This window comes from Poromitra crassiceps, assembly GCF_964638095.1.
Source record: "Poromitra crassiceps genome assembly, chromosome: 17".
NCBI lineage: Eukaryota > Metazoa > Chordata > Actinopteri > Beryciformes > Melamphaidae > Poromitra > Poromitra crassiceps.
In genome coordinates this window covers 33,634,192-33,661,736 of record NC_139635.1, presented here as the reverse complement: position 1 = coordinate 33,661,736, position 27,545 = coordinate 33,634,192, and the positions used below count along the sequence as shown (strand labels likewise).

The window sequence follows — 27,545 nt, the reverse complement described above, 5'->3', positions numbered from 1 at the left end:
AGAAAAAAGTCCCTGTGTGCTACATTATTGTAAGAGTGAAGAACCTGCTCATCCCATAATCCATTCTGTCCAATCAGATTAGCAGATGATTGAGCGACCGAGCGTTTCAGCCAATGGGACAGCACTCTGAGCGACAGTGGCTGGGACGAGTGGTCTTCAAGGTCTGCCATTAGACTGTCTCGCTTGCCAGACTCTATCCCTGCATCAGGAGAGAGTCTGGCTGGTAATACCTCCACTCTGGTCTAGCGGGAAACGGCTCTGTTTACCTTTACAACCATCCACCGAAAAGTACCAAGCAGGCCTGCTTTATTTCAGCGTATAGCAACAAGCTAGCGTTGTTTTTGTTGTTTCTCATAGCGGTGCAGGCATTTGAGATCGACCGATTCGACACGCACAGCAGCAGACGCATTTGAGATGCGACACGGAGGGAGCGGAAAGGCAATCCATAAATGGTTGAAGCCGGTCAGTCAGAGCGGGTCGGAGCCAATGGCAGAGCTTGCAGGGAATGGAAAGGGATTTTCTTCTTTCTTGAATTCAGACTATTAGAGCCAGACAATTAGCTCCATGGCTAACGTTATCATAGATAGACGCATTTCCGTGCATTAATGTGAACGACCCGCCGGCCGGGTAACGGATTTCAAAACGGGTGACGGCGTTGAAAGCAGCGTGACTTGTAATAGTTTTGATGATATACTTTGAGACACTCAGTTGCGGTTCGAGCCCTTTATTCATCAAGCTGCTGTGACCTATGTTCGTAGTAGCCTAGCCAGAGATATTTCAACAGTGCCCTAGCACCCAGCGGGCGCCACCAATCACAGACAATCATACAGCGAGCTCCACCAATCAAAGACGTTGATATTACACTTTAGAATTGTGGGTAGTGTAGTAGTTCTCCATGACATTGAATATATATATATATATATTTTAAATAAACAAGGATGATATCATACAGATTCTAGAGGAACATATACCATTGTTTCACAACTAGCTAGCTCGCCTGTGATAAGTCTACCTTGGGTGCTTACGACATTATGGCTAATAATCAAAATCTCATTGCAGAATATGAATGGGAAAATACTCTTCCGGAACCGAGGTGTCATGTGACTGTTGAGCCCTGTAATCTAAAATTCTTCATTTTGAATAGGCTATATGTCACCGCATCATGACAAAGTGTATGACTTAAAATTACGGTATATATATATATATATATATATATAATTTTAAGTCATACACCTTGTCATGATCCGGTGACATATAGCCTATTCAAAATGAAGAATTTTATTTATATATATATATATAAAAGCTGTATGCATTATGCTAATCTCTAATATCTTTGCAGAGAATAATGTCACTGCTGATGGCTGGCTTGTGTGGAAAGGAAATCAGTATTATATGAATAGGAGGTCAATGGCTATGGAAGATGCTCGTCAATTCTGTAAACAGAGACATGGCGACTTGGCAGTTATCAACAGTGAAGAAGAAAATGTCTTTTTATGGAAACAGGTAGGCACTGACGTTTAAGGTACTGTACATTAAAGGAACAGCTCACCCCAAAATCCAAAATACATATATTCCCTCTCATCTGTAATGCTATTTATCCATCTATATCGTTTTGTTAGAGCTTAGAATTTCTTATATATCAGACACAGACTTGTCATTCCTACCTGACATGTTTTGGCGGTATCACTCCCGTCTTCATCAGAGGCGTCACTAGATGGCGTGTGACGTGTCTTAACAGCTGATTGTTTACTGAGGCGTGACGGAAGTGATACCGTCGAAACATGTCAGGTAGGAATGACAAGTCTGTGTCTGATATATAAGAAATTCGTAAGTCATTTATAAGCCTTTAGTTAATGATGAACTAATCACTTACAAAACATGAATATACATTTGTAGATGATTAATAAATGCTATGTTAACATATCACAAATGTGTTGTAACTAAGTCATCTATAAACTTTTAGTAAATGAAGTGTTCCTCACCTGTTATAAATTACGTGTAAATCATTTACAATTCATTTACAAGGCTTTCTGCAGCCCCTAATCTAAAGTGTAAACCATTTAAATGTGTTCCATACAAGGGGGTAGCTCTGTCAAAATTGAAGCCAATGCGGAAGTGCACTTAAACCTGCATTCTTTCGAATGGGCTGCAGGGGGCATTGGTCTGTGGACTTCTGTTTTCTGACGCCTCACGTATGGCATTTTGGCCATTGCCATCTTGGATCTCGACACGAGACCAGAGGTTGCTGAGCAGACCAGAGCACGGCCTGCTATTGGTCCGTGATCGCCGAGCTGTGTGATCAGTGGACAAGCGACCTGTCAATTACGCCCCAAAACATAGTCTGCAACTACAACATAGTCTTAAACTAGCGATTGAGACCATAAACTCATTAGGAAAGTGTTTACTGAGGCCATACTTGATGCTTCAAAACAGAAGTCCACAAACCAATGGGTCGCCCCCTGCAGGCAAATAGGACACTTCCGCATTGGCAATTCCACAATTTTGACAAACAGAGCTACCCCCTTGTACTGTAACACATTTGTGTGTCATGAATGGTTTACACTTTAGATTAGGGGATGCAGAAAGCCTTGTAAATTAATTGTAAATTTTTTACACATCATTTACAACAGGTGAGGAACAGGTGAGGAACACTTAATTTACCTAAGGTTTATAGATGACTTACAACACATTTGTATATGTTAACAAACATAACATTTATTAATCATCTACAAATGTATATTCATGTTTTGTAAATGGTTAGTTCATCATTAACTAAAGGCTTATTAATGACTTACAAATTACCATTATTATAACGTGTTACCGAAATTCTAAGTTCTAAGTTACAATATAGACACAATTAACCCTTTTGGATTATATAGTTTTGTGTTAGTTGCCTACGTTTTGGAGATATCAGCCGCAGAGTTTCTGCCTTCTCTCCAATACAATGGAACTAGATTGCACTCGGCTTATGGTGCTCAAAGTGCCAAAGAAATAAATTTGATAAACTCAACAGCAATGTCTCATTCCAGAAATCATGACCCCGTTACTCAAGATAATCCACAGACCTTGTTATGAGCAGTTTCATGGAGGAACTATTTTCTTTTGACCGAACTACACCCGGTAGCTGCAAGCTAGTTCCTACATGAGACTGCAAAAGAAAATAGTTCCTAAATGAAACTGCTCACCACAAAGTCTGTGCATTATCTTGAGTAACCGGGTCATGATTTCTGGGTTTGCCGAGTGTCATCCAGTTCCATTGTATTCAAGAGAAGGCAGACATCTCTGCGGCCAATGGGCCCTATCTTGGTACAGGCCTTAGGCGCAAAAACTGGCGTTAAACGCAAAAAACGTGCCTTGCACCTGCCTCGGGAAGATAGCAACATGGTTTTAGGCCCCGAAATGCACTTTACGCCAAAGAGGCGTGGCGCAGTGCCAGAATAGGCCAGAATGGGTGTTTCGGCCTTAAATACCGATCTAACGATATCTTCCCCCTGGCGTTAATTTAGCGCTTAGCGTTTTTCAAAACCAGGCCTTATTCAGTGCGCCGCGGATATTCTGTGCGTATTTAGGCACAGCTCTCCTCTGCCTCCTCACACTCCCCCCCCCCTCTCTCTCTCTCACTCCCTCTCTCTCGTGCGTCAGACAGGCACAAAGACCAATGGAAAAAAGTTGTTATCTCGTAGTTTTGAGCCCCTGTCATTCAGAGGCTGTTCTCTCCTCCTCTCTCTCTCACACTCCCTCTCTCTCGCGCATCAGACAGTCCCTCTCTCTCTCTCACTCCCTCAGAGGCTGTTGAGCCACATGTGAAATCTCCCAGCATGCATTGAGGCGAATCCATTTCGACAAGAAATATCAACCAAATCAGCCTAAACTGCCTAAAGTGGTACATAGAAATAATGTTTCTGTTCACACAACATGCAATTCTCGAACATTTTAATATTGGCGAAAATAAAACAGAAATCCAAACACAACCCTATGTGAAACATATATGTAATCCAGGTGGTATAAATATCCCTTGCAGATTTAACGTGATTTAGAGATGAGTGACAGCCGTAGCACGGTTCTACTGTGATGTCTTACTGTGATCTCCCTCCAACAAGACTTGTCTTAGCCTACTTTACATTCACTTTTACAATAAAAACACATTTATGCAATGACTTTTACATAATGTAGGCTATATTTATGTGCATCATCTGCAGCACTGGAGAAGAAATGGTAGCGAGAGAAAACAATATAATTCTAATCTGGACAAATTTTCACCAATCTAATCTCATCATGACATAGGCCACATGGGATAGGCTATATTTTTCTAGCCAATGCGTTTAGAACATTCTTTTCACTTTGATCTTGCTATAGTGTAGCGTATTTACATGCTTGCAGTATTTAAACTGCAGTTCGATTGGTTTGAGAAGCATAATAATATGGAATAATATACAGACGGGGATGAAAGGGAGGGGGGGGGCTCAGAGCGCTTGTCTTTTCTGACCGGACTGGATCGCTCTGTGGAATTGGAGCTTAAAAGAGAAGCTTGTGATTTGTTTACCGCACTTCTCCAATGAGCAGATTGTGCATAATTTTACGCTTAAAAGGTGTGGTTATAATGCTTAAGGCTGCGTGTAGCGCCGATACCAAAATATTGAGTGCGCTGGTCCACGCCCACTAATCTGCGCTGCGTCTGGCATTGGGCGCAGTTCATAGGCCGATGCAACGATAGAGCCCAATATCTCCAAAACTCAGGCAACTATCCCAAAACGATATAGATGGATAAATAGCACTAACAGGTGAGAGGAAAAATATGTATTTTGGATTTTAGGGTGAGCTGTCCCTTTAATGCATTGCTGAATAGTCATGACATTCAAATTCTGCATATAATTCACTGTCATAAAAAATAAGTTTGTGTGTGTGTGTGTGTGTGTGTGTGTGTGTGTGTGTGTGTGTGTGTGTGTGTGTGTGTGTGTGTGTGTGTGTGTGTGTGTGTGTGTGTGTGTGTGTGTGTGTGTGTGTAGATATCCAGAATTCATGGATATTATTACATAGGTCTGACAGTGGATCTTGATGGAACATATAGGTGAGTATGAATTAGTTAAATGTGGTAACCCTTCATTTTACAGGTCCCAAACCACGTATGAACTATTTGTAACATTTTTGTGTTCATATGTAGTTGCATGGTACCGGACCTGTAAAATGAAGCGATCTCTATTCAAATGTAATTCATATGTATTTACATCGTACCGGACCTGTAAAATGAAGCGATCTCTATTCAAATGTAGTTCATATGTATTTACATCGTACCGGACCTGTAAAATTAAGTGAGCATATTCAACTTTAGTTCCCATGGTACCAGACCTAACGTCGAAGCCACAGCCTGGGACAGACAATGCTTAAACCCAGAGGTGGAATCAAACCACAGAACTTCTGGTTGCAAAGCACACAGCTTTAACCACTCTGCCAACAGGGCTTTGTGAGTTTCATAGTGGAGTTTGGGAGGATAACCTTATGTTAGTCAGATGTAGTTATTGTCACTTCGTAGCTACGAAGCTTTGTTATTATTATACACAGAGACTTGGGAGAAAATATTGATACTTAGTTGTAACTTGAAAGACAGGCAATATTGATTAATATGAAGGCATTTCTGCAGTGTGACTGTGCCAATAGTAAGCCCCACCCCCCTCCCCATGTCAAAATGCCACCCACAGCTCACGTACGATAAATTATAATTTCCGTAAAAAAAAACAATAATGTTGACCCTCTGGTATAATAATGACATTTCCCACCTGGCAACACTGGCTGGAGATGAGAGAAGCATGCTAGCTGAGTAGACTCAGACCTGTATCGAGGTTTCTAGTAACAAATATCCGTGTTACAGCGTGCTGCTGTAATGCAGAATTTGTCAAGTACTGGCTGGTATAAGGTTATCCTCTAAAACTCAACGTAAGCCCTGGTGGCAGAGTGGTTAAGCTTTGTGCTTCGCAATCAGAAGTTCTGTGGAAGGTTTTAGCAATTTAAAAAAAATCCCAGGTCGAGGCTACGACATCAGAAAAACTATCAAATCGACGTTGTAGCAACTAACCGGGCCCACGTTGATTAGACGTTGAAATGTTTCCTGGGCATGGTATCGGACCTGTAAAATGAAATGAGTCTATTCAACTGTAGTTCATATGTCGTGGTACCGGACCTGTAAATTGAAGTGATCAACTGTCGTTCATATGTAGTTACATGGTACCGGACCTGTACAATGAAGCGAGTCTATTCAACATGTAGTTCATGTGTATTACCATGTATTCAACTGTAGCTCATATGTATTACCGTGTAACTACATATGAACTACAGTTGAATAGACTCACTTCATTTTACAGGTCCAGTACCATGTAACTACATATGAACACAAAGATGTTATTGTATACCTATCGGTGCAATTACTGTGTAATAGCGTTGGTGTTCATGTCTAATTACAAATAGTTCATACGTTGTTTGCGAGCTGTAAAATGAAGGGTTACTGTATAAAACTTGGTACAAGTCGACTGACTACAGTAGATGGCAGCAAAAACTATCCTCATTAGAGTATAATAGGTCTCAGTCAACAAAACGTGTATAAAAAAAGTGTATAATGTCCAGGGTAGGCAAAATCCAAAGTCCTCATATGAGGACACATAATGCTTAAGTTTGACTTAATACGCTGCTTTTCAGTGTCTGTTTGTTCAGTTGTAGCCTAAATATTATGTAAAACCAAATATGTCTTCCATTTGTTATTTTTTATTGTGGCTTTGTCTAAATGTTGCAACAATAATAAACATGTCCATCATTAAACAAGCATCATTTAAGCAAGACCAAGATGTTGTGACAAAATTTCAATTGATTTGCCTGTGTTGCACAAAGGTGGATGGATGATTCGCCATTGGCGTTTAAAAGGTGGGATCAAGATCAACCTGATTTCAAGAACAATGATGAGAATTGTGCCGTCATGACTTACTATATGGGTGAGCAAACTAAAGACTGATTCATCTTCACTGGCAAACGTGCATTTAAAAAAAGATTAACAAAGCACTATCGTTGGATTTGATGGAAATAAATGTACATTGTATTTGGTGAAATGCTGAACATACATTAATATCGTCAATGTGTTCACAGGGTTCTGGCGTGATCTTAATTGTGGGGTGGAGCAACGGTCCATTTGTAAACGAGCTGGTTCACCGTCTGTCAACGCCACTGTAGCCCCTCCCACACCGCCTCCGAAAGGTGGCTGCCCAGCAGGATGGTCACAATTTGACTCCAAGGTCAGAGGTCATGGTTACTAAGCTTGAAGCTTATTGCTTAATTAACTGTGAAAGTGACATGCCTTTAACACCTCTTAGCTGTTGTAAAATCACTGTAAATCACAGCATCATGGGGCTTATTGCTCTTATAAAATGGTTATAGCCTACCTGGAGAGGTTTGAGCAACAAAAAATGCAATATTGATAACAAATAATCATTCTTCCGCCAAGCAATGTAGTCCTTAAAGCCCCGCTCCAGTCATAGGCCAGTAAATGGGGACGGGCACGCATTCCTTCAGCGCTCACAGCGTCCCAGGTGGGAATCGAACCCAGGACCTTCTAGCTGTGAGGCAACAGCACTTACCACTGCACCACCATGCCCCCCGATACAAAAGTGTTTTCAATGGATTCTACCATTGGGCATGTTAAATAACATACTAAAAGTCTACCAAAAGGAAAATTCAGGAAAGGGTGAATCAGTTAAATTACCATCAGTAAATTATTTATTGACAAATCCAAGATGGCGTCCCAATAGGGAGGGGAATAAGATGTACATTCTGTTTGGCCGTAAAAATAATTCAGACATACTGTACGAAAACTTAGATAAATCCTAATTTTCACGTGTAAACATGGATATGGAGGGTCTATGAACAAATCTGTTTGGAAATCTGTTTGTAAATGGGGTGCAATGTTTGTGTGGATGTGATTAGTACAGAATATTTTTGGAGTTCTAAATCAATATTATCATTTTCTTACTTATAGTGTTACAAGATCAGTAGCCAGAACGACACATGGCATGGAGCAAGGGCACAGTGCAACAGAACGAGAGGAAATTTAGCCTCTATTCCCTCACGTCGAGTGCAAGGTTTGTTTATTTGTTTTTTGCCAGTAAAACATTATTATGCACCTTGTAAGCTATATATAATGGAAATGTAATAGCATGAGTATCTTGCAAAAATGATTGACATGCGTAAGTGTTTCAAAATGGTTCTTAGATAGTATCCTACAATTTAGCATGAAATGTTTTGCATGTGAATAGCACCTCTTTTTCTTTTCAAGAAGGTTGTGTGAGGGTTCCTTTTTCAAAGAAACAATTTTCTTTGCAATTTTCTCATGGAGTCAAAATCAGATTCGATTTTTTTTTAGAGTGAAAGGTTTTGAAATGCTCAAGGTCAATACTTTGTTGATAGGCTAAATACATAATACCAGTGATAGTGAAGTTAGCTATGATAAATTAGAATCACTAGTGCAGTCCCCGTTCCCCCCATTCACCACCCCGTGGGTGCTTCCCCCCCGACACTGCACTCCATCATGTCCCCCTAAGCGCACTCCCCGAGTTTGAAGTCGATCCACCAAACGGTTCTCGAGATCCGCGAAGGACAGACATACAGACAGTCCTAGATAAGATAGTGCAGTGCCCGTTCCCCAGTTCGAAGTCGATTTGACGGACAGAGATACATGAAAGCTGTGATCTTATTGGCTGAATTGCACAAAATTCACACTATGCAGCTATCAGACATTAACGTTTCTATTATCATCATCATCATTATAAATAAAAGAGAGCAAGTGGGCAATCTCTCTCTGTAATTTTTGTCCCGGAAGTGATGTCATAGGCATTGTGACATCATCAGTGAGTTCATAAGAGCAATGGTGATGTCATCAGTGATGCGAAGTTTTGACATCATCAGTGATCAGTCATCATCAGTGAAGTGTTCGTGTGACAATAAAGACGGGCTTCCGTCTGAAATCGTGTTTTAAAAAATGTCATAAGAGCAACTACAATACCCAGGCATGTCCAAAGTCCGGCCAAGGGGCCAATTGCGGCCCACGGCCCGATTTTAAGTGGCCCTCGGCTTATCTCTCAAAACATATTATATGTGGCCCTCCACACAGTATTGGTTAATCAAGCAAGTTCACTTTGCATTTTTTCCGTTCACTAATGATGACAACACTATCACACAGATTGTAGACAAGCACCAAGTAGGAACAACACAGGCAGAACTAATGTTTTCAGATGGTAAACAAAATCCTATAGACTACAATTGTATTGTATCTTTATTTTTTATAACCTATATGATGCAAGAAACAGCTGGCCCCCGGTATTTTCACATGATCTAATCTGGCCCCCGTTCAAAAAAGTTTGGACACCCCTGCAGCCGTCTCGAAATAAATGTTGCTGCCCAAAATTTAAAATCTTTGTTTCCTTTAACATAAATAAAACATAATGATTCAATCATCAACCTTTTTATTGATATTCACCTGAAAGGGGACATTTACATGTTTTTTTAATCTATCTAGTGACTAGATAGATAAAAACATTTAAATTCATTCATTTAAATTCTTCCGTTTTTTGTTGCAGAACCCATACAAGTGCATATGAACACACAAAACCCTTGGATATACTATTCTAGCTTGCATTTAATCACAACTGTTTGTAAAATATACATACCAAAATGTCTGGTCACCATTCTATTTTAAATTTTCAGTGTTTTTAACCACTCAAATGGCGGAGGCTTCTACAGACCTATGGATTGGTCTGAGAAGTACTGGTGATGGATTTCACTGGACTAATAATAAACCAACGAAATACTTCAACTGGGCCAATGTTGTAAGTAAACACAAACAGAATATTCAGTATTGTGAGTTGAATGCAGCACAATTGTTTATAATGTCAAGTTTTTACTTTTACTGTATTGTTGCTATACTGTAAACCAGAGATGGGAAGTAACGAAGTACAAATACTTCGTTACTGTACTTAAGTAGATTTTTCGAGTATCTGTACTTTACTTGAGTATTTAATTTTCTGATGACTTTTTACTTTTACTCGTTACATTTTAACACAAGTATCTGTACTTTTACTTGTGTACATTTTCAAAACAGGTTCGTTACTTTTGTTTAAATGCACGAGAATGTAATTTAAAAACGAGTAGAAACGGGAGAACGGAGCAGAAGTAATAGACGAGTTTCCCAGCGCTGCTGATAAAAGCTCATTCCAGCTCCGCCAATAGTATGACTTGGCACTCCTCCGGGGCCTGGACAAAGAAGAGAAACACGGATTTTCTCTGAGGGGAGACACACGCAGACATTAGGAGCCGTGCAGACAGCCAGCACTTATTAGCGCTCCTCTTTTTGCAATTCATTATCTATAAGTACGCGCTTAGCGCGCATCTCTTTCAAGAAGCATTTCATCGCGTTTAAAAGCTGGTGGTGTTTTTTTTAGCGCAGCGCTCTGGGCGCTGAAAGCTGAGGAAAGTTTAACAGGAAAAGCGCCCTGCTCCTCTTCACTCCTCCCACCTCGAGTCTTCTCCCAGGAGAGGAGGATTTTCATCTCGCTGCTTCCAGAGTTGCCAATAATCTGGCTTTTCCAAGCGTTCTTTTTTAAATAACCGCATGGCCCCTTATGGTGTTGTTCTAACACATACATTCAGTTTGTGCACTGTCAACATTCAGCTAATATGGAATATGGTGGTGTTCTAACACCAGAGACAGTTCTGTCTTAATAATAAACCTTGAATTTGTGAATGTGATCAACCTGTGGACATTCAGTTCCTTATCCATTAGGTATCAGTATCATATCAGTCTCGAGTATTGTGATTCTGCACTTTGTAAGGGACACCTTGTATCCAGCAGTTAAACTTGTCTAACTATTTGCACATTCATATATCATGGAAATATTAATGAGGGAGGACTAGATATGATTTTAATGGGTTTTTTTTGTGTGGAAAAACCATAGCACACTATGGTTTTAGTAGAGTTTTAAGATGTGTAAAACATTTGTAGGGGATCTTTTATCCTCAAATTATATTCTATGATGTGAGGTTCAGTCATTCAGAAAGATACGGTAAAAATACTTTTACTTTTACTCGTTGGGTACATTTCAGAGCCTGTACTTTTTTACTTTTACTTGAGTAAAATAATTGAATCAGTACTTCTACTTTTACCGGAGTAGTTTTTTACACAAGTAACTGTACTTCTACTCAAGTACAGAATGTCAGTACTTTTCCCATCTCTGCTGTAAACACTGATTCTCCATTGTAGGGTCGTGGCTCCATTTCAAGATTTTCAAGACGTCGCCATCGGGTAATTATGTTCAACTAGATTTCCAAGTGGAATACCACTGCATTATTGGCAATACCTAGAAGACAAACATTTGTCAACACAAAGAAATCCATGCCCAAACTATAGCCTAAACCAGATGGCACAAACTCTGAATTGTGATGTTATACTGATAAAAACAGACTTTATACAGGTTTTGGTGGTTAGTCACTCTTTAAAAAGAAGTCTAAAACACCTAAAAAGTGCAAACCATTTTGGCATGTTTTGTTGATTTAAGAAATCTGACATTTTTTATTCTCCATTGTAGATGCAAGATGATTATTTTTATAGTCATCAACATTCTTTGTTTGAATTTTATCTTGGAAGACAAGGAAGATTGAATAAGGTAAGATGTTCAAACTTGATTTTAGAGTGGTAAACCATACCATAACCCCTGTCGTGACTTACACCTTGACCTTGAACAGACCAAACAACATTTGGAGAACTCTCATCTTTCCCCAAGCTATAATCCAGATAAATGTGATGTCATACTGATGTTCCAGCTTAGCAAAATGACAGCATGATGTTGGGAAAATGTAGCCAGATAACCAAAGATTAAAGGTTCACCCACTCACTATTCCCCATGTAGTTTATTATGTAGTGATCTATTCTACAGTACAGTATGGGCAATGACCTAACGAAATTTCAGACACTACTACATGTATATTAAATATTATTGCGTTTTTTTTTTTGCTCGAATAGATTCATGTGACACACGAAGACGGACATTTTATGTGGAAATATGGTTTTGTCAACTGTGGTGCTGCTGACTACTAATGGCAGCAAGCTGTTTTGGTTTGGTAAACAAGCTGGTGAGCTAATGACTAGCACAAGCTTTCATATCACCTCCATAGAGAGCCAAAGTCGATGTCACTTCCTGCTTCAGCATGCCTACCAAGAGATTTTCATCCGCCATTTATTTCCTCATAGACAGTAAAATGCTGATGAAAATAGTTTTACTATTTCTGTAATAGGAGCTCATGTTGGTAAAACTGGCAAAGCCAAAATAAAATATATAATAATAATAATAAATATAGCCGCAAGCGGCGATGCGGGGTCCAAGCTTCCGGTGACTTGGGGGGTGTATGTCAGATAATATAGACACTGAATTGCACATTTAATCAGAGTTGGTATGTGCACAAGTGCACAAAGTTTGGTTGAGATTTGGTGACCTGACCGGGTTCAAGCAGTAGTAGCAGTAGTAATAGTAGTGTTAGTGTATATCTGTGTAAGTGTGTGTATATATATGTGTGTGTATATGTGTGAGTATATGTGTGTGTGTGTGTGTGTGTATGTGTGTGTGTGTGTGTATATGTGTGTGTGTGTGTGTGTGTGTGTGTGTGTGTGTGTGTGTATGTGTGTGTGTGTGTGTGTGGCGTGTGTGTGTGTGTGTGTATAGGTGTATATGTCTGTGGCAATGTGCACTGGAGCTAGCGGCTGAATTACACCAACTAAGGTACAACCTTGCTACAGTGAACATTTAAGCTAGAATCAGGGTGTAAATGACATTTTCAAGTCAACTTGGCATCTCAGGGCTTGTGGAGAGTTTGATTACACCAGGTGAGCAGTATGGAAGCATTCTATCTATTTGTTTATTTGTATGTTTTTGCTCATGGTCAACTTCACTCAGCAGACAGCTCTGTGCCTGTTGTGGTTAGAGTACAGTTCTATCTCTGTGTGTGATGCGTCCAGAGTGCTTTACCCAGTACAGTTGGAGTACAGTACCCAGTTGGAGGTTTCATTCAGCAGGTTTCAAAGATAAGTTGAATTGGATGTTAAAAAACGTTCCCTCTATACTGCCAACTGTCTTGCACCATCTCCATTCATCAGTGATTCAGTGCACCTGGTACAGAGCCTGACCACAGCCCAACTCTGATTGGCTCAGAGTGATGTCAGTCACACTGCAGGATTACAAGCCCGCCAACTTCTGTTTCATGTAAAATACATTGGTGATACATTTTGCAGTGTAAACATTGGTGAACTGAGTTTACAATTATCAAATTATGTGTTCTTAAGTTAAAGCAACTCTGCTCAACATGTGGTAAAATATCAGCCAGGATGAGCGGTTAATGAGTGTCACACCTATGAACAGGTGAGGGCAATGTGACCCCTCAGCACTGGACCCAGATAAAACCACAAGGAAAGATGGCAGGCACACAGCAGGACAAGGTGCAGGGTGATTTTATTTTCCCAACATCAAAAGTGACAGTGAGGCAATCAGCATGTTGTCTGTGGATAAGAACACAAACAGAATTATTTACCCAAATACACAATGTTAACAAGCAATCCAAATTACATCAAACTAGCAATAAACAAACAATGTAACAATCAATTAAAGCAACAATAAACAATATATTTTAACCATGCTAAAGAAAAAAACATATGCAATTCACCTTTAAGGTCAGCATGAGTTGGACTGGCTCACAGCACCTCTGTAGCAGCAGACTGGGGTTTGGGGCAAGTTTTGCACTTCTTTTATAGCCATAGCTCCACCCATCTCCCCACCCACGTGGCACAATCCACAAGTGAGTGAGTGAAGCACTCTGGGAGATGAAGTACACCAGTGGTGGCCATTTTAGTGTGCGTGTGCGTGTGCGTGTGCGTGTGCGTGTGCGTGTGTGTGTGCGCGTGTGCGTGTGCGTGTGCGTGTGCAAACAGACAAAATAGTCATAGGAAGTAGTATGTTTAGCAATAAAAAACAATATAACAATCAAACAAACAATAAACAATATATTTTAACCATGGCTAAAGAGAAAAACATATGCAATTCACCTTTAAGATCAGGATGGCTTGGAATGGCAATTCAACAATGGCTAACAAAACTACAACTTACTTAATAATGCATCTGAAGGGAGGATAAACACCAAAGGACCGAAACACCAACACAGCCTCTACTGCAGTAACGGACACACACTGAGTGTAGAGGCTGATTAGCGTCTTAAGTGCAGGTGTGTGGTGATCAGTCCAGAATTAGGTGCAGGTGTGGTGTATATGTGTGTGCGTGTGTGTACGTGTGTGTGTGTGTGCGCGTGTGTGTGTGTGTGTGCGCGTGTGCGTGTGTGTGTGTGTGTGTGTGTGTGCTTTTGATGACTATAGCCAGCACCCTGCATTGCAGCTTGTCATGCAGTCCATTTACCATTAAGGACATGTCTGTATTACACACATAATCCACCACTTTACATTAAAAGTCTGCCCTGAATAGAGATGTTTGAACTAATTGGTGTGGGTTGTGCTGTTACAATGGAAGTAAAGTAAAGGTAAAGTCCCACTGATTGTCACACAATGTGTGAAATTTGTTCTCCGCATTTGACCCATCCCCTGGGGGAGCGGTGAGCGCCGCGCTCGGGAATCATATGGTGATCTAACCCCCCAATTCCAACCCTTTGATGCTGAGTGCCAAGCAGGGAGGCAAATGGGTCTCATTTTTATAGTCTTTGCTATGACTCGGCCGGGGATCGAACTCACGACCTCCCAGTCTCAGGGCGGACATTCAGACCACAAGGCCACTGAGCTGGACACATGAGTGACAAGGATAATTCAGATTTAATTCTCTTTTTGGACCTTTCACATCTGAAGACACAATAATGTATTGGAATGTTTTTCCTTTCATATATCTGAAAGAAGGCTCCCAGCAAACACAATTACATCATGATGATGTTCTGATATCATCTTTCAGTGACGTCCAGGACTAGGCCAAATCACAGCCGATTTGGGGATCATTTAGACATCTACACAGGAATGTCAAGAGGACGTCGAAATATGACGTTACCATAAATAGGCATATTCAGTTATTCTGCTATGTACACAGTGTGTATTCAGCAGCGTTATACATAATTATATCCAGATTAACCTTTATTCTACATTTTCAAAAAATAAAACAGTTACCTGGCCGTGGTTTGAACCCAGGACCTCCAGCTTTGGTGTCTGCTACTTTACCCCTACACCATCCTTCCACAGCAATGACAAGGCATGGATATAACCTTATTATGGCATAAACTTGTTTTTATTCAAACGTGGGTGTCAAGTCTTTGTGGATCGGGCATTACTGTGTGACATCTAAACCAACTATGTATTATGCTACAGCAGATGCAGAACCCCAAAACACATTAACCCCACCCAAAATGCTACATTCCAACTTCCAGTAGTAGTAGTAGTAGTAGTAGTAGTATTAGTAGTAGTAGTAGTAATAGTAGCAGAAGTAGTAATAGTAGTAGTAGTAGTGTTGGTAGTAGTGGGAGTGGTAGCAGAAGTAGCAGCAGTAGTTGTAATTGACCGGTTAATGAGTTGTGGGCAATTTAGTGTTGGCGTGTGTTTCATTAAAAGTTTAGAGATTTATCATTTCAAAACGGTTTCACGTATCCAAAATCCTTTACTAACCTTAGGTCGGGGTAGCCCATAGATGACCCAGAAAAAGTTTTGTGTGATTTGGCCAAACGGTCTAGGAGGAGCTCGCAAAAGTAGGTTTTTGATCAAATTCAAAATGGCGGAAAATCTACCACACAGAAATGGGCGTGGCCTAGTGGGTTAGATACATGATGCTCCAGGGAAACCAGTAGATGTGGAATTTTGATTCTACAGCTCGCAGTTCAGAAGTTATGGACCGACAAACATGAAATTGGCTGTTATAGCGCCACCATCTGGTGGATTGGTGTAATTTTTTTACTCTGAGTAGTGGGTGATGTCGTGAACCTGTGTGGAAAGTTTGGGTGATGGGGGGTGTATGGTTTCTGAGATCCACACACTTTTAGGGCAGGAAAAGAACAAAAGTAAATACACAAAAGTTTAAACATTTATCATTTCAAGACGGTTTCACGTATCCAAATTCTTTCTAAGATTTTAAATCAGGGAAGTCCAGAGATGACACACAAAAAGTGTGGGCTCATTTGGGCAAATGGCCTAGGACGAGTTCGTTTTTTTTTTTTTTGAGAAAGTCCAAGATGGCGGAAAATCTAGGCACACGCAAATGGGCGTGGCCTATATGGATAGATGCATATTGATCCAGGGAATACAGCCGAAGTGGAATTTTGATTCTACGCCTCACGGTTCAGAAGATATGGACCATAACGCAAAATGGTCTGTTATAGCGCCACCATCTGGCCAATATGGCTAATTTTTTGTCTCTGAGTAGTGGGGCACATTTCCAACCTATGTGCAAAGTCTGGCTACTGTACCCCTTACGGTTTTTGCCGTGCATACTGTTTTAGCGGAGAATATGAAAAATAATAATAAACGGAACAGATACAATAGGGATCCACGCACTTCGTGCTTGGACCCCTAATAATAATAATAATAATAATAATAATAATAATAATAATAATAATAATAATAATAATAATAATAATAATAATAATAATAATAATAATAAATATAGCCGCAAGCGGCGATGCGGGGTCCAAGCTTCCGGTGACTTGGGGGGTGTATGTCAGATAATATAGACACTGAATTGCACATTTAATCAGAGTTGGTATGTGCACAAGTGCACAAAGTTTGGTTGAGATTTGGTGACCTGACCGGGTTCAAGCAGTAGTAGCAGTAGTAATAGTAGTGTGTGTGTGTGTGTGTGTGTGTGTGTGTGTGTGTGTGGCAATGTGCACTGGAGCTAGCGGCTGAATTACACCAACTAAGGTACAACCTTGCTACAGTGAACATTTAAGCTAGAATCAGGGTGTAAATGACATTTTCAAGTCAACTTGGCATCTCAGGGCTTGTGGAGAGTTTGATTACACCAGGTGAGCAGTATGGAAGCATTCTATGTATTTGTTTTTTCTCATGGTCAACTTCACTCAGCAGACAGCTCTGTTGTGGTTAGAGTACAGTTCTATCTCTGTGTGTGATGCGTCCAGAGTGCTTTACCCAGTACACCGACTGCATGCAAGTACCGCATAGTACCCCACTTCAAATAAACCAAACTATACCTTTCACAAATCAACTCAATAAGTGTCAAACTAAATGAATGCCTGCTAAACTGTTTTCGGATGTGCGAGATGTGCAAAATAAATAAGCATTGTTTCCGTTTTCGGTGGAGTGTCCCTTTAAGGCCAAAACTAACATCTCAGTTGGCTTTAATTAAAACACAAGATAGGAATACATTTCAAATCACAACACATTGCCGTCACTTCAAATTACCTTCATACCTCCCTTTACATAACATTGAAAATATATTTCAGATTGTGTAAACCTCCCTTTAAACTCACAGATTTGGCTTTTGGAGGTTTCATTCAGCAGGTTTCAAAGATAAGTTGAATTGGATGTTAAAAAACGTTCCCTCTATACTGCCAACTGTCTTGCACCATCTCCATTCATCAGTGATTCAGTGCACCTGGTACAGAGCCTGACCACAGCCCAACTCTGATTGGCTCAGTCACACTGCAGGATTACAAGCCCGCCAACTTCTGTTTCATGTAAAATACATTGGTGATACATTTTGCAGTGTAAACATTGGTGAACTGGGTTTACAATTATCAAATTATGTGTTCTTAAGTTAAAGCAACTCTGTTCAACATGTGGTAAAATATCAGCCAGGATGAGCGGTTAATGCGTGTCACACCTATGAACAGGTGAGGGCAATGTGACCCCTCAGCACTGGACCCAGATAAAACCACAAGGAAAGATGGCAGGCACACAGCAGGACAAGGTGCAGGGTGATTTTATTTTCCCAACATCAAAAGTGACAGTGAGGCAATCAGCATGTTGTCTGTGGATAAGAACACAAACAGAATTATTTACCCAAATACACAATGTTAACAAGCAATCCAAATGACATCAAATTAGCAATAAACAAACAATGTAACAATCAATTAAAGCAACAATAAACAATATATTTCAACCATGCTAAAGAAAAAAACATATGCAATTCACCTTTAAGGTCAGCATGAGTTGGACTGGCTCACAGCACCTCTGTAGCAGCAGACTGGGGTTTGGGGCAAGTTTTGCACTTCTTTTATAGCCATAGCTCCACCCATCTCCCCACCCACGTGGCACAATCCACAAGTGAGTGAGTGAAGCACTCTGGGAGATGAAGTACACCAGTGGTGGCCATTTTAGTGTGCGTGTGTGTGTGTGTGTGTGCGTGTGTGTGTGCGCGTGTGCGTGTGCGTGTGCAAACAGACAAAATAGTCATAGGAAGTAGTATGTTTAGCAATAAAAAACAATATAACAATCAAACAAACAATAAACAATATATTTTAACCATGGCTAAAGAGAAAAACATATGCAATTCACCTTTAAGATCAGGATGGCTTGGAATGGCAATTCAACAATGGCTAACAAAACTACAACTTACTTAATAATGCATCTGAAGGGAGGATAAACACCAGACTGAAACACCAACACAGCCTCTACTGCAGTAACGGACACACACTGAGTGTAGAGGCTGATTAGCGTCTTAAGTGCAGGTGTGTGGTGATCAGTCCAGAATTAGGTGCAGGTGTGGTGTATATGTGTGTGCGTGTGTGTACGTGTGTGTGTGTGCGCGTGTGCGTGTGTGTGTGTGTGTGTGTGTGTGTGTGTGTGTGTGTAGATCCGGTGACCTGACGGTTTCCAAGCAGTACTAGTAGTAGTAGTAGTAGCAGTAGTAGTAATAGTAGTAGTAGTAGTGTTGGTAGTAGTGGGAGTGGTAGCAATAGTAGCAGCAGAAGTACTAAGAATAGTAGTAGTAGTAGTAGCAGCAGCGGCAGTAGTAGTGGTGGTTGGCTGTTATAGCGCCACCATCTGGTGGATTGGTGTAATTTTTTTACTCTGAGTAGTGGGTGATGTCGTGAACCTGTGTGGAAAGTTTGGGTGATGGGGGGTGTATGGTTTCTGAGATCCACACACTTTTAGGGCAGGAAAAGAACAAAAGTAAATACACAAAAGTTTAAACATTTATCATTTCAAGACGGTTTCACGTATCCAAATTCTTTCTAAGATTTTTAATCAGGGAAGTCCAGAGATGACACACAAAAAGTTTGCACTCATTCGGGCAGATGGCCTAGGACGAGTTCGTTTTTTTTTTTTTTGAGAAAGTCCAAGATGGCGGAAAATCTAGCAGACTTAAATGGGCGTGGTCTATATGGATAGATGCGTATTGATCCAGGGAATCCAGCAGATGTGGAATTTTGATTCTACGCCTCACGGTTCAGCAGTTATGGTCCAATACGTGAAATGGTCTGTTATAGCGCCACCATCTGGTCAATATGGCTAATTTTTTGTCTCTGAGTAGTGGGGCACATTTCCAACCTATGTGCAAAGTCTGGCTACTGTAGCCCTTACAGTTTTTGCCGTGCATACTGTTTTAGCGGAGAATAAGAAAAATAATAATAAACGGAACAGATACAATAGGGATCCACGCACTTCGTGCTTGGACCCCTAATAAATATAGCCGCAAGCGGCGATGCGGGGTCCAAGCTTCCGGTGACTTGGGGGGTGTATGTCAGATAATATAGACACTGAATTGCACATTTAATCAGAGTTGGTATGTGCACAAGTGCACAAAGTTTGGTTGAGATTTGGTGACCTGACCGGGTTCAAGCAGTAGTAGCAGTAGTAATAGTAGTGTGTGTGTGTGTGTGTGTGTGTGTGTGTGTGTGGCAATGTGCACTGGAGCTAGCGGCTGAATTACACCAACTAAGGTACAACCTTGCTACAGTGAACATTTAAGCTAGAATCAGGGTGTAAATGACATTTTCAAGTCAACTTGGCATCTCAGGGCTTGTGGAGAGTTTGATTACACCAGGTGAGCAGTATGGAAGCATTCTATGTATTTGTTTTTTCTCATGGTCAACTTCACTCAGCAGACAGCTCTGTTGTGGTTAGAGTACAGTTCTATCTCTGTGTGTGATGCGTCCAGAGTGCTTTACCCAGTACACCGACTGCATGCAAGTACCGCATAGTACCCCACTTCAAATAAACCAAACTATACCTTTCACAAATCAACTCAATAAGTGTCAAACTAAATGAATGCCTGCTAAACTGTTTTCGGATGTGCGAGATGTGCAAAATAAATAAGCATTGTTTCCGTTTTCGGTGGAGTGTCCCTTTAAGGCCAAAACTAACATCTCAGTTGGCTTTAATTAAAACACAAGATAGGAATACATTTCAAATCACAACACATTGCCGTCACTTCAAATTACCTTCATACCTCCCTTTACATAACATTGAAAATATATTTCAGATTGTGTAAACCTCCCTTTAAACTCACAGATTTGGCTTTTGGAGGTTTCATTCAGCAGGTTTCAAAGATAAGTTGAATTGGATGTTAAAAAACGTTCCCTCTATACTGCCAACTGTCTTGCACCATCTCCATTCATCAGTGATTCAGTGCACCTGGTACAGAGCCTGACCACAGCCCAACTCTGATTGGCTCAGTCACACTGCAGGATTACAAGCCTGCCAACTTCTGTTTCATGTAAAATACATTGGTGATACATTTTGCAGTGTAAACATTGGTGAACTGGGTTTACAATTATCAAATTATGTGTTCTTAAGTTAAAGCAACTCTGTTCAACATGTGGTAAAATATCAGCCAGGATGAGCGGTTAATGCGTGTCACACCTATGAACAGGTGAGGGCAATGTGACCCCTCAGCACTGGACCCAGATAAAACCACAAGGAAAGATGGCAGGCACACAGCAGGACAAGGTGCAGGGTGATTTTATTTTCCCAACATCAAAAGTGACAGTGAGGCAATCAGCATGTTGTCTGTGGATAAGAACACAAACAGAATTATTTACCCAAATACACAATGTTAACAAGCAATCCAAATGACATCAAATTAGCAATAAACAAACAATGTAACAATCAATTAAAGCAACAATAAACAATATATTTCAACCATGCTAAAGAAAAAAACATATGCAATTCACCTTTAAGGTCAGCATGAGTTGGACTGGCTCACAGCACCTCTGTAGCAGCAGACTGGGGTTTGGGGCAAGTTTTGCACTTCTTTTATAGCCATAGCTCCACCCATCTCCCCACCCACGTGGCACAATCCACAAGTGAGTGAGTGAAGCACTCTGGGAGATGAAGTACACCAGTGGTGGCCATTTTAGTGTGCGTGTGCGTGTGTGTGTGTGCGTGTGTGTGTGCGCGTGTGCGTGTGCGTGTGCGTGTGCGTGTGCAAACAGACAAAATAGTCATAGGAAGTAGTATGTTTAGCAATAAAAAACAATATAACAATCAAACAAACAATAAACAATATATTTTAACCATGGCTAAAGAGAAAAACATATGCAATTCACCTTTAAGATCAGGATGGCTTGGAATGGCAATTCAACAATGGCTAACAAAACTACAACTTACTTAATAATGCATCTGAAGGGAGGATAAACACCAGACTGAAACACCAACACAGCCTCTACTGCAGTAACGGACACACACTGAGTGTAGAGGCTGATTAGCGTCTTAAGTGCAGGTGTGTGGTGATCAGTCCAGAATTAGGTGCAGGTGTGGTGTATATGTGTGTGCGTGTGTGTACGTGTCTGTGTGTGCGCGTGTGCGTGTGTGTGTGTGTGTGTGTGTGTGTGTGTGTAGATCCGGTGACCTGACGGTTTCCAAGCAGTACTAGTAGTAGTAGTAGTAGCAGTAGTAGTAATAGTAGTAGTAGTAGTGTTGGTAGTAGTGGGAGTGGTAGCAATAGTAGCAGCAGAAGTACTAAGAATAGTAGTAGTAGTAGTAGCAGCAGCGGCAGTAGTAGTGGTGGTTGGCTGTTATAGCGCCACCATCTGGTGGATTGGTGTAATTTTTTTACTCTGAGTAGTGGGTGATGTCGTGAACCTGTGTGGAAAGTTTGGGTGATGGGGGGTGTATGGTTTCTGAGATCCACACACTTTTAGGGCAGGAAAAGAACAAAAGTAAATACACAAAAGTTTAAACATTTATCATTTCAAGACGGTTTCACGTATCCAAATTCTTTCTAAGATTTTTAATCAGGGAAGTCCAGAGATGACACACAAAAAGTTTGCGCTCATTCGGGCAGATGGCCTAGGACGAGTTCGTTTTTTTTTTTTTTGAGAAAGTCCAAGATGGCGGAAAATCTAGCAGACTTAAATGGGCGTGGTCTATATGGATAGATGCGTATTGATCCAGGGAATCCAGCAGATGTGGAATTTTGATTCTACGCCTCACGGTTCAGCAGTTATGGTCCAATACGTGAAATGGTCTGTTATAGCGCCACCATCTGGTCAATATGGCTAATTTTTTGTCTCTGAGTAGTGGGGCACATTTCCAACCTATGTGCAAAGTCTGGCTACTGTAGCCCTTACAGTTTTTGCCGTGCATACTGTTTTAGCGGAGAATAAGAAAAATAATAATAAACGGAACAGATACAATAGGGATCCACGCACTTCGTGCTTGGACCCCTAATAATAGATAATGCTGTTGCAAGGCATCTGAATTTTTGCCTTTTTTAAATTACTTCTACCAGAAGGTATGATCATGACTTGACTTGACAAAGGCCACGTTGTCTATTTATTAAACTCATTGCATCGGAGCCAGAGTGTGCGGTTTCTATTTTTCCTATGGATCATGAATATGGCCATAAATATATCCACCAATTGGTACTTTTTTAAAGACATGTTGAAACATCCAAAACGAAGGTACAAGTTACTTAATGTTAGAGCCTAAGTTGTGCCTAAGTCGCCAGCATTTCAGCAGAAGAAATGCATACTCATGCTCTACAAAGAGGTGAAAGCAGAAATGCTGTATTCTTAGCCATAAAATGCATCATGACCCATGACCCAAAAATTACCTTGGATTCTGTGACTTTTCCATTTCCCTAATTTTCCCCTTTGTATATACCAGTGTGTTGTGATGAGCAGCAGTCCTACCCCTGGGTTTGGGAAATGGATAGAACAGTCCTGCACTGATACCAATCGATATGTTTGTCTTCAAGATCTTGGTGAGCTCATCATCTGCCATCTTTCTCTCTGGTATAGAAAGTATTATAGTAGAGAAGAAAGGAATACTATTGCTAATATTAATTTCTTAAGTTACATTAGGAATTTGTTGAAGTTTGGTTTACTAAGAACAATGGCAGAATATTCCAAATTGACTAACAAGGAAGCGAGTGAGGTTCAGCACCAGCCAAGATGGAGCAGTTTGATGGAAGCATCATCACATTCACCCTAACAGGGATCACTAATCCCAAGGAGTTAATGACTTTTCTTTTTATGCTGTACTATTATTACTGTGTCATATGCTAAACTATACTGTAGCCCTATTCAAATTGTACACACCCTGAATAACATTGGATTTGTTCAAATGGATGATATTATATTATTCTTCTCAGGAAAATGGAGATGAAAACAATTACAGTACTCTAGTCACTAGAGCACGGTTTATAGACACTAGCGTCTAGTGTCTATAACCCATACCCATGATGTTAAGTTGAATGTAAAAATTAAAACACCTTCCAATCAATTTCTCACCCTCAACAGACCCAAATATCCCACCCAAGACAGAATCAACAACTCCGGACATCTATGTCAAGCTGGCTAATGACTCCATAAAGATTGTGACTCAAAATATGACCTGGAATGAGGCCAAGAAGCTTTGTGAAGCTGATAGTGAGGCTTCTAATAAACCCAAACTGGCTAACCTGCGAAATCAGTGGACACGGGCCTATGTGGAGCTACAGGCCATTGAAATCAAGGCTCCCCTGTGGATTGGACTGAACAGAGCAGAGGTAACAGGGCAGGAAGTATCTCACAATAACACCGGAAAATAACCTCTATCAATGGTGCTAAACTCATTCTGGCTACATTGAATAAGTTCAGGGATGATTTTTTTACACTCATTGTTATATACTTTACAGTGAGACAGGGAAACAGTGAAATTGAATAATCCTTTCATATATATTCAATAAATGTTTGATGCAAGGTAACCAAAACGTTACAGTAATCAGGCCGTTTGTAATTGAATGCATTTTGCTCCATCCTTGCTTTCAGACTGGCGGTTATTTCAGGTATATTGATGGCTGGCACTTGGACTCTGTCAATTGGGCTTCAGGTGAACCAAGTAGTGATCGACCTTGTGTGTACCTGCATGTGGATGGAAAATGGAGGACTGCTTTCTGCAATCGGACTATGAGCAGTGCTGCTTGTATGACGTCTACAGGTATGATTTGTAGAAATGTAATTTCAAATATGAATAATCAGTTATGTTAAAAGGCAACAGCATTCAAGTTTAAGTGTAAGTAAGTGTACAGTATAAATGGCAAAATATATTGTATATTTTTGTAACACTGTTGTTTCTCAATTATAGGTAAATTGTTGTTTAATACAATATTATATGCATTCTAGGCTTACATGATGTGGCATAATTTGCTTATTATATAACTATGATATAGGATCGCCTTGTCAAAATGGTTTGTTGCATTGGAATTCAAAGCAGGAAAAGAGGAATTAGTGGATCCCAAAACTTACATATTATTCCTCCCACAGATGAGGCACCAACAGAGTCAACCCAGTTCCCTGGAGTTTGCCCTGACGGGGTGAATATAGAGTACGGAGGTCAGCCTTTTTTCTGGCAGCCATTTAAGGGTCATTGTTATGTCTTCATCACAGAGGAAGCTGGATGGGCAGATGCAGCTTCTAACTGTGTCAGACATGGTAAGGCTTTTTTCTGTGGATGGTCTAATATTGAAGTTTAAAGAAGTGAATGGTTTAATTTAAAACTGACTATTTTGTGCTGCGAAGGTGGGACTCTGGCCAGTATTGAAGATCCCTCTGAGCAAGCCTTCATTAACAGCACTGTGAAAGTGTATGAGGACAGCCACAGCTCTTTCTGGGTCGGCCTGTATAAAAAACACACAGGTACAGTTACATTCTGCTCTTTCACGAAAAGAAGGGAAAAAAATCAACTACGAATTCTGATCAGTAAATGAAGAAAATGTAATTTTCAAACTACAGCATTGAAGCACACAATATACAATTCATACTGCTGAATTATTTATTCATGTATTCCTGTTGAATAAAGACATTACATAGCAGCAAAAGCTACAAATGGAGACATTGTAGTCATTTCAGGTTATATTGGACAAAATCTAATAGTTTTAAAATTATATCCTTTATTGTTCAACAAGTGCAGTTTTTTATTTCTTTGTTTTACTTTGTGATTTAAATATCAAACTCAATATAAATGATCGCCAAACATACCATACAAATTATGTAAAACATAGATACAGACAGTACATAAGGATATTATTAAATTGTGGTTCAAAGAGTATCAAAGACACAATGTACAGACTTTCTATTTGTCCCCAGGGGAGTGGTTGTGGTTGGACAAAACAGTCATGGAATATACTAACTGGGGTCCAGATGAGCCTAAAGCCAACAGTTATTATTATGGAGGTATTAACAGTCATGGAAGTATTCGGACCTCGGATGGGACATGGGTGGCAAGCCGCAGTGTGAGAAGGGCATACATCTGTAAAACACCCAAAGGTGAGACCATCAGACAACAGCAGATTGAATTTGGGGTCTTGTTATATAAAATACAATAACAGGAATTTGTAGCAGGTGTAATGATGCAATGATCATCAAATAATGCAAATTAATATGGTGTGGAAACGTCTATGCCTTATGAAAGCTTTCTTATCGTATCACATTTCCCTTCTTTCCTACAGTATCAGTGATACTGCCAAAGCCTTCATCAAGTTATAAGAGTAAGTTATATCTCTTCAACTCATGTACTGTACTTGTCAAAAATGAATACAATATTTTAGTCATCAAAACCCACATTCATTTGTTTTAATTTTGTCTTGGTAATTAAATTCCTTTGACTGATCATCATCTACTTACTGAATTTGTGCAGATCCATTAAGCGATCCGAGTCACCCTAGCCACAAAGGTGTGGTAGCTGTGCTGGTCCTTGCTGTCATTGCCATACTGGCAGCCATTGCATTCTTCCTGTACAAGAAGTATGGTCGCCCCTTACCCAAGTTACCCACCTCCGCTTTTGACAACCCCCTCTTCGTCAACGCTGAGCGGTCCCACCCTGACGTGGTGGACACCAGTAAACTGATAGAGAATGCAGTGGAAGAGGATCCTGAGCCTATTCTAGTTCTGTGAAGAACTATCAGCATCTAATGGGACATACACTGTATTGTCGCTGTTCTCTTATTTTTAAATGCAATTATTTAACAATTTGCCATGAAGCCTGATAATGGTGTTTGCAATATCTGGCCTGATAGAATGAAACAATTTAGGCTCGAGGATGTTTTTTTGTTTTTTGTTTATTTGAAGGATCAGTATTTGAAATAGAATAGTATTGTATTGTTTTTATGTGTATTTTATACTTGCTAAACTTTGTTTGTTGTATATTAGTTGAAATTTGTAGATTTGATATTGCCTGTCTGTGGTTAATAAAAATGAAACCAGACAATAAACTCCCTACATATTTTAACATACAAGACGGTAGTAGGCTATTTAGCATAAAACAAGAGGGCTACATTACTGTAGGTTTATACATGGGACACACTCCACGTGCTAGCAAGAATTTGTAGTAAAAAGTGTAGTAATTTATTTTGGGGTGAACAGCACCCCCCCCCCCCCCCCCCCTTTTTTTGCTGATGGCCGATTGCAGTCAACAAGGCCAATATCGGCCGATACCGATATACGGCCGATATATCGGTGCATCAGAAGACAGAACTCATCCGGTTGGTGAGAAAAATGTGTTTGAAAAACAAGGCATAGACAGTTCACACTTGATTAACATCTTACTGTCTAATCCTACTAGCTAGGTCATACAATTTCACATTGCGAACATAACCAAAATACCACTAACTGCACTGACATTTGCTAACTGTATCCACTAGTGGCCTAAAGTGCTACTAATAGTAGTAGCACTTTAGGCCTACATGGTAAACTTGCAGCAGTGTAATTTTGTGTTTCTGTTTCACAAAGGTATTGCCAACGTTGCAAGGAAAGAAGTGATTGGCTGCTCAAAAAATAGCTAGAAAGTTGCCCGATTTTTTATTTATTTTTATTTAAGGTAACAAGGTTTGTCCCATTGAGATGAAAATTAATTTTACAAGAGAGACCTGGCCAAGAATGGCAGCAGTATATAGAGTAGTTTCAGACACAACATAAAAAATCGCATCAAGACAACAATTAAGCTCAAAGTGCATTACAACAAAAGTGCGTAGGAAAATATAAACGTATCAATTAAAACATTTGCAATTATCAGTAGACTTGGATTCCATGGACTTTGCAAATCATTT

General features: G+C 40.2%; 1 protein-coding gene across 1 annotated transcript in view; it reads left to right on the top strand.

The window, feature by feature from the left end:
* Positions 1–26,669, top strand: part of LOC310792354 (macrophage mannose receptor 1-like) — a gene marked incomplete at its 5' end in the record, with an annotated part of 50,354 nt that extends 23,685 nt beyond the window's left edge. The window contains 16 exons of the mRNA XM_083654076.1: positions 1,340–1,503; positions 5,007–5,068; positions 6,877–6,977; positions 7,129–7,274; positions 8,015–8,117; positions 9,739–9,860; positions 11,291–11,332; positions 11,616–11,693; positions 23,126–23,222; positions 23,761–24,008; positions 24,271–24,439; positions 24,766–24,933; positions 25,021–25,137; positions 25,588–25,767; positions 25,950–25,988; positions 26,138–26,669. Of these exons, the coding sequence (XP_083510202.1) occupies positions 1,340–1,503; positions 5,007–5,068; positions 6,877–6,977; positions 7,129–7,274; positions 8,015–8,117; positions 9,739–9,860; positions 11,291–11,332; positions 11,616–11,693; positions 23,126–23,222; positions 23,761–24,008; positions 24,271–24,439; positions 24,766–24,933; positions 25,021–25,137; positions 25,588–25,767; positions 25,950–25,988; positions 26,138–26,394 (2,093 nt within the window). The 3' untranslated portion in view covers positions 26,395–26,669. The remainder of the gene's footprint in view (positions 1–1,339; positions 1,504–5,006; positions 5,069–6,876; positions 6,978–7,128; positions 7,275–8,014; positions 8,118–9,738; positions 9,861–11,290; positions 11,333–11,615; positions 11,694–23,125; positions 23,223–23,760; positions 24,009–24,270; positions 24,440–24,765; positions 24,934–25,020; positions 25,138–25,587; positions 25,768–25,949; positions 25,989–26,137) is intronic.
* Between the last annotated feature and the right edge of the window lie 876 nt (positions 26,670–27,545).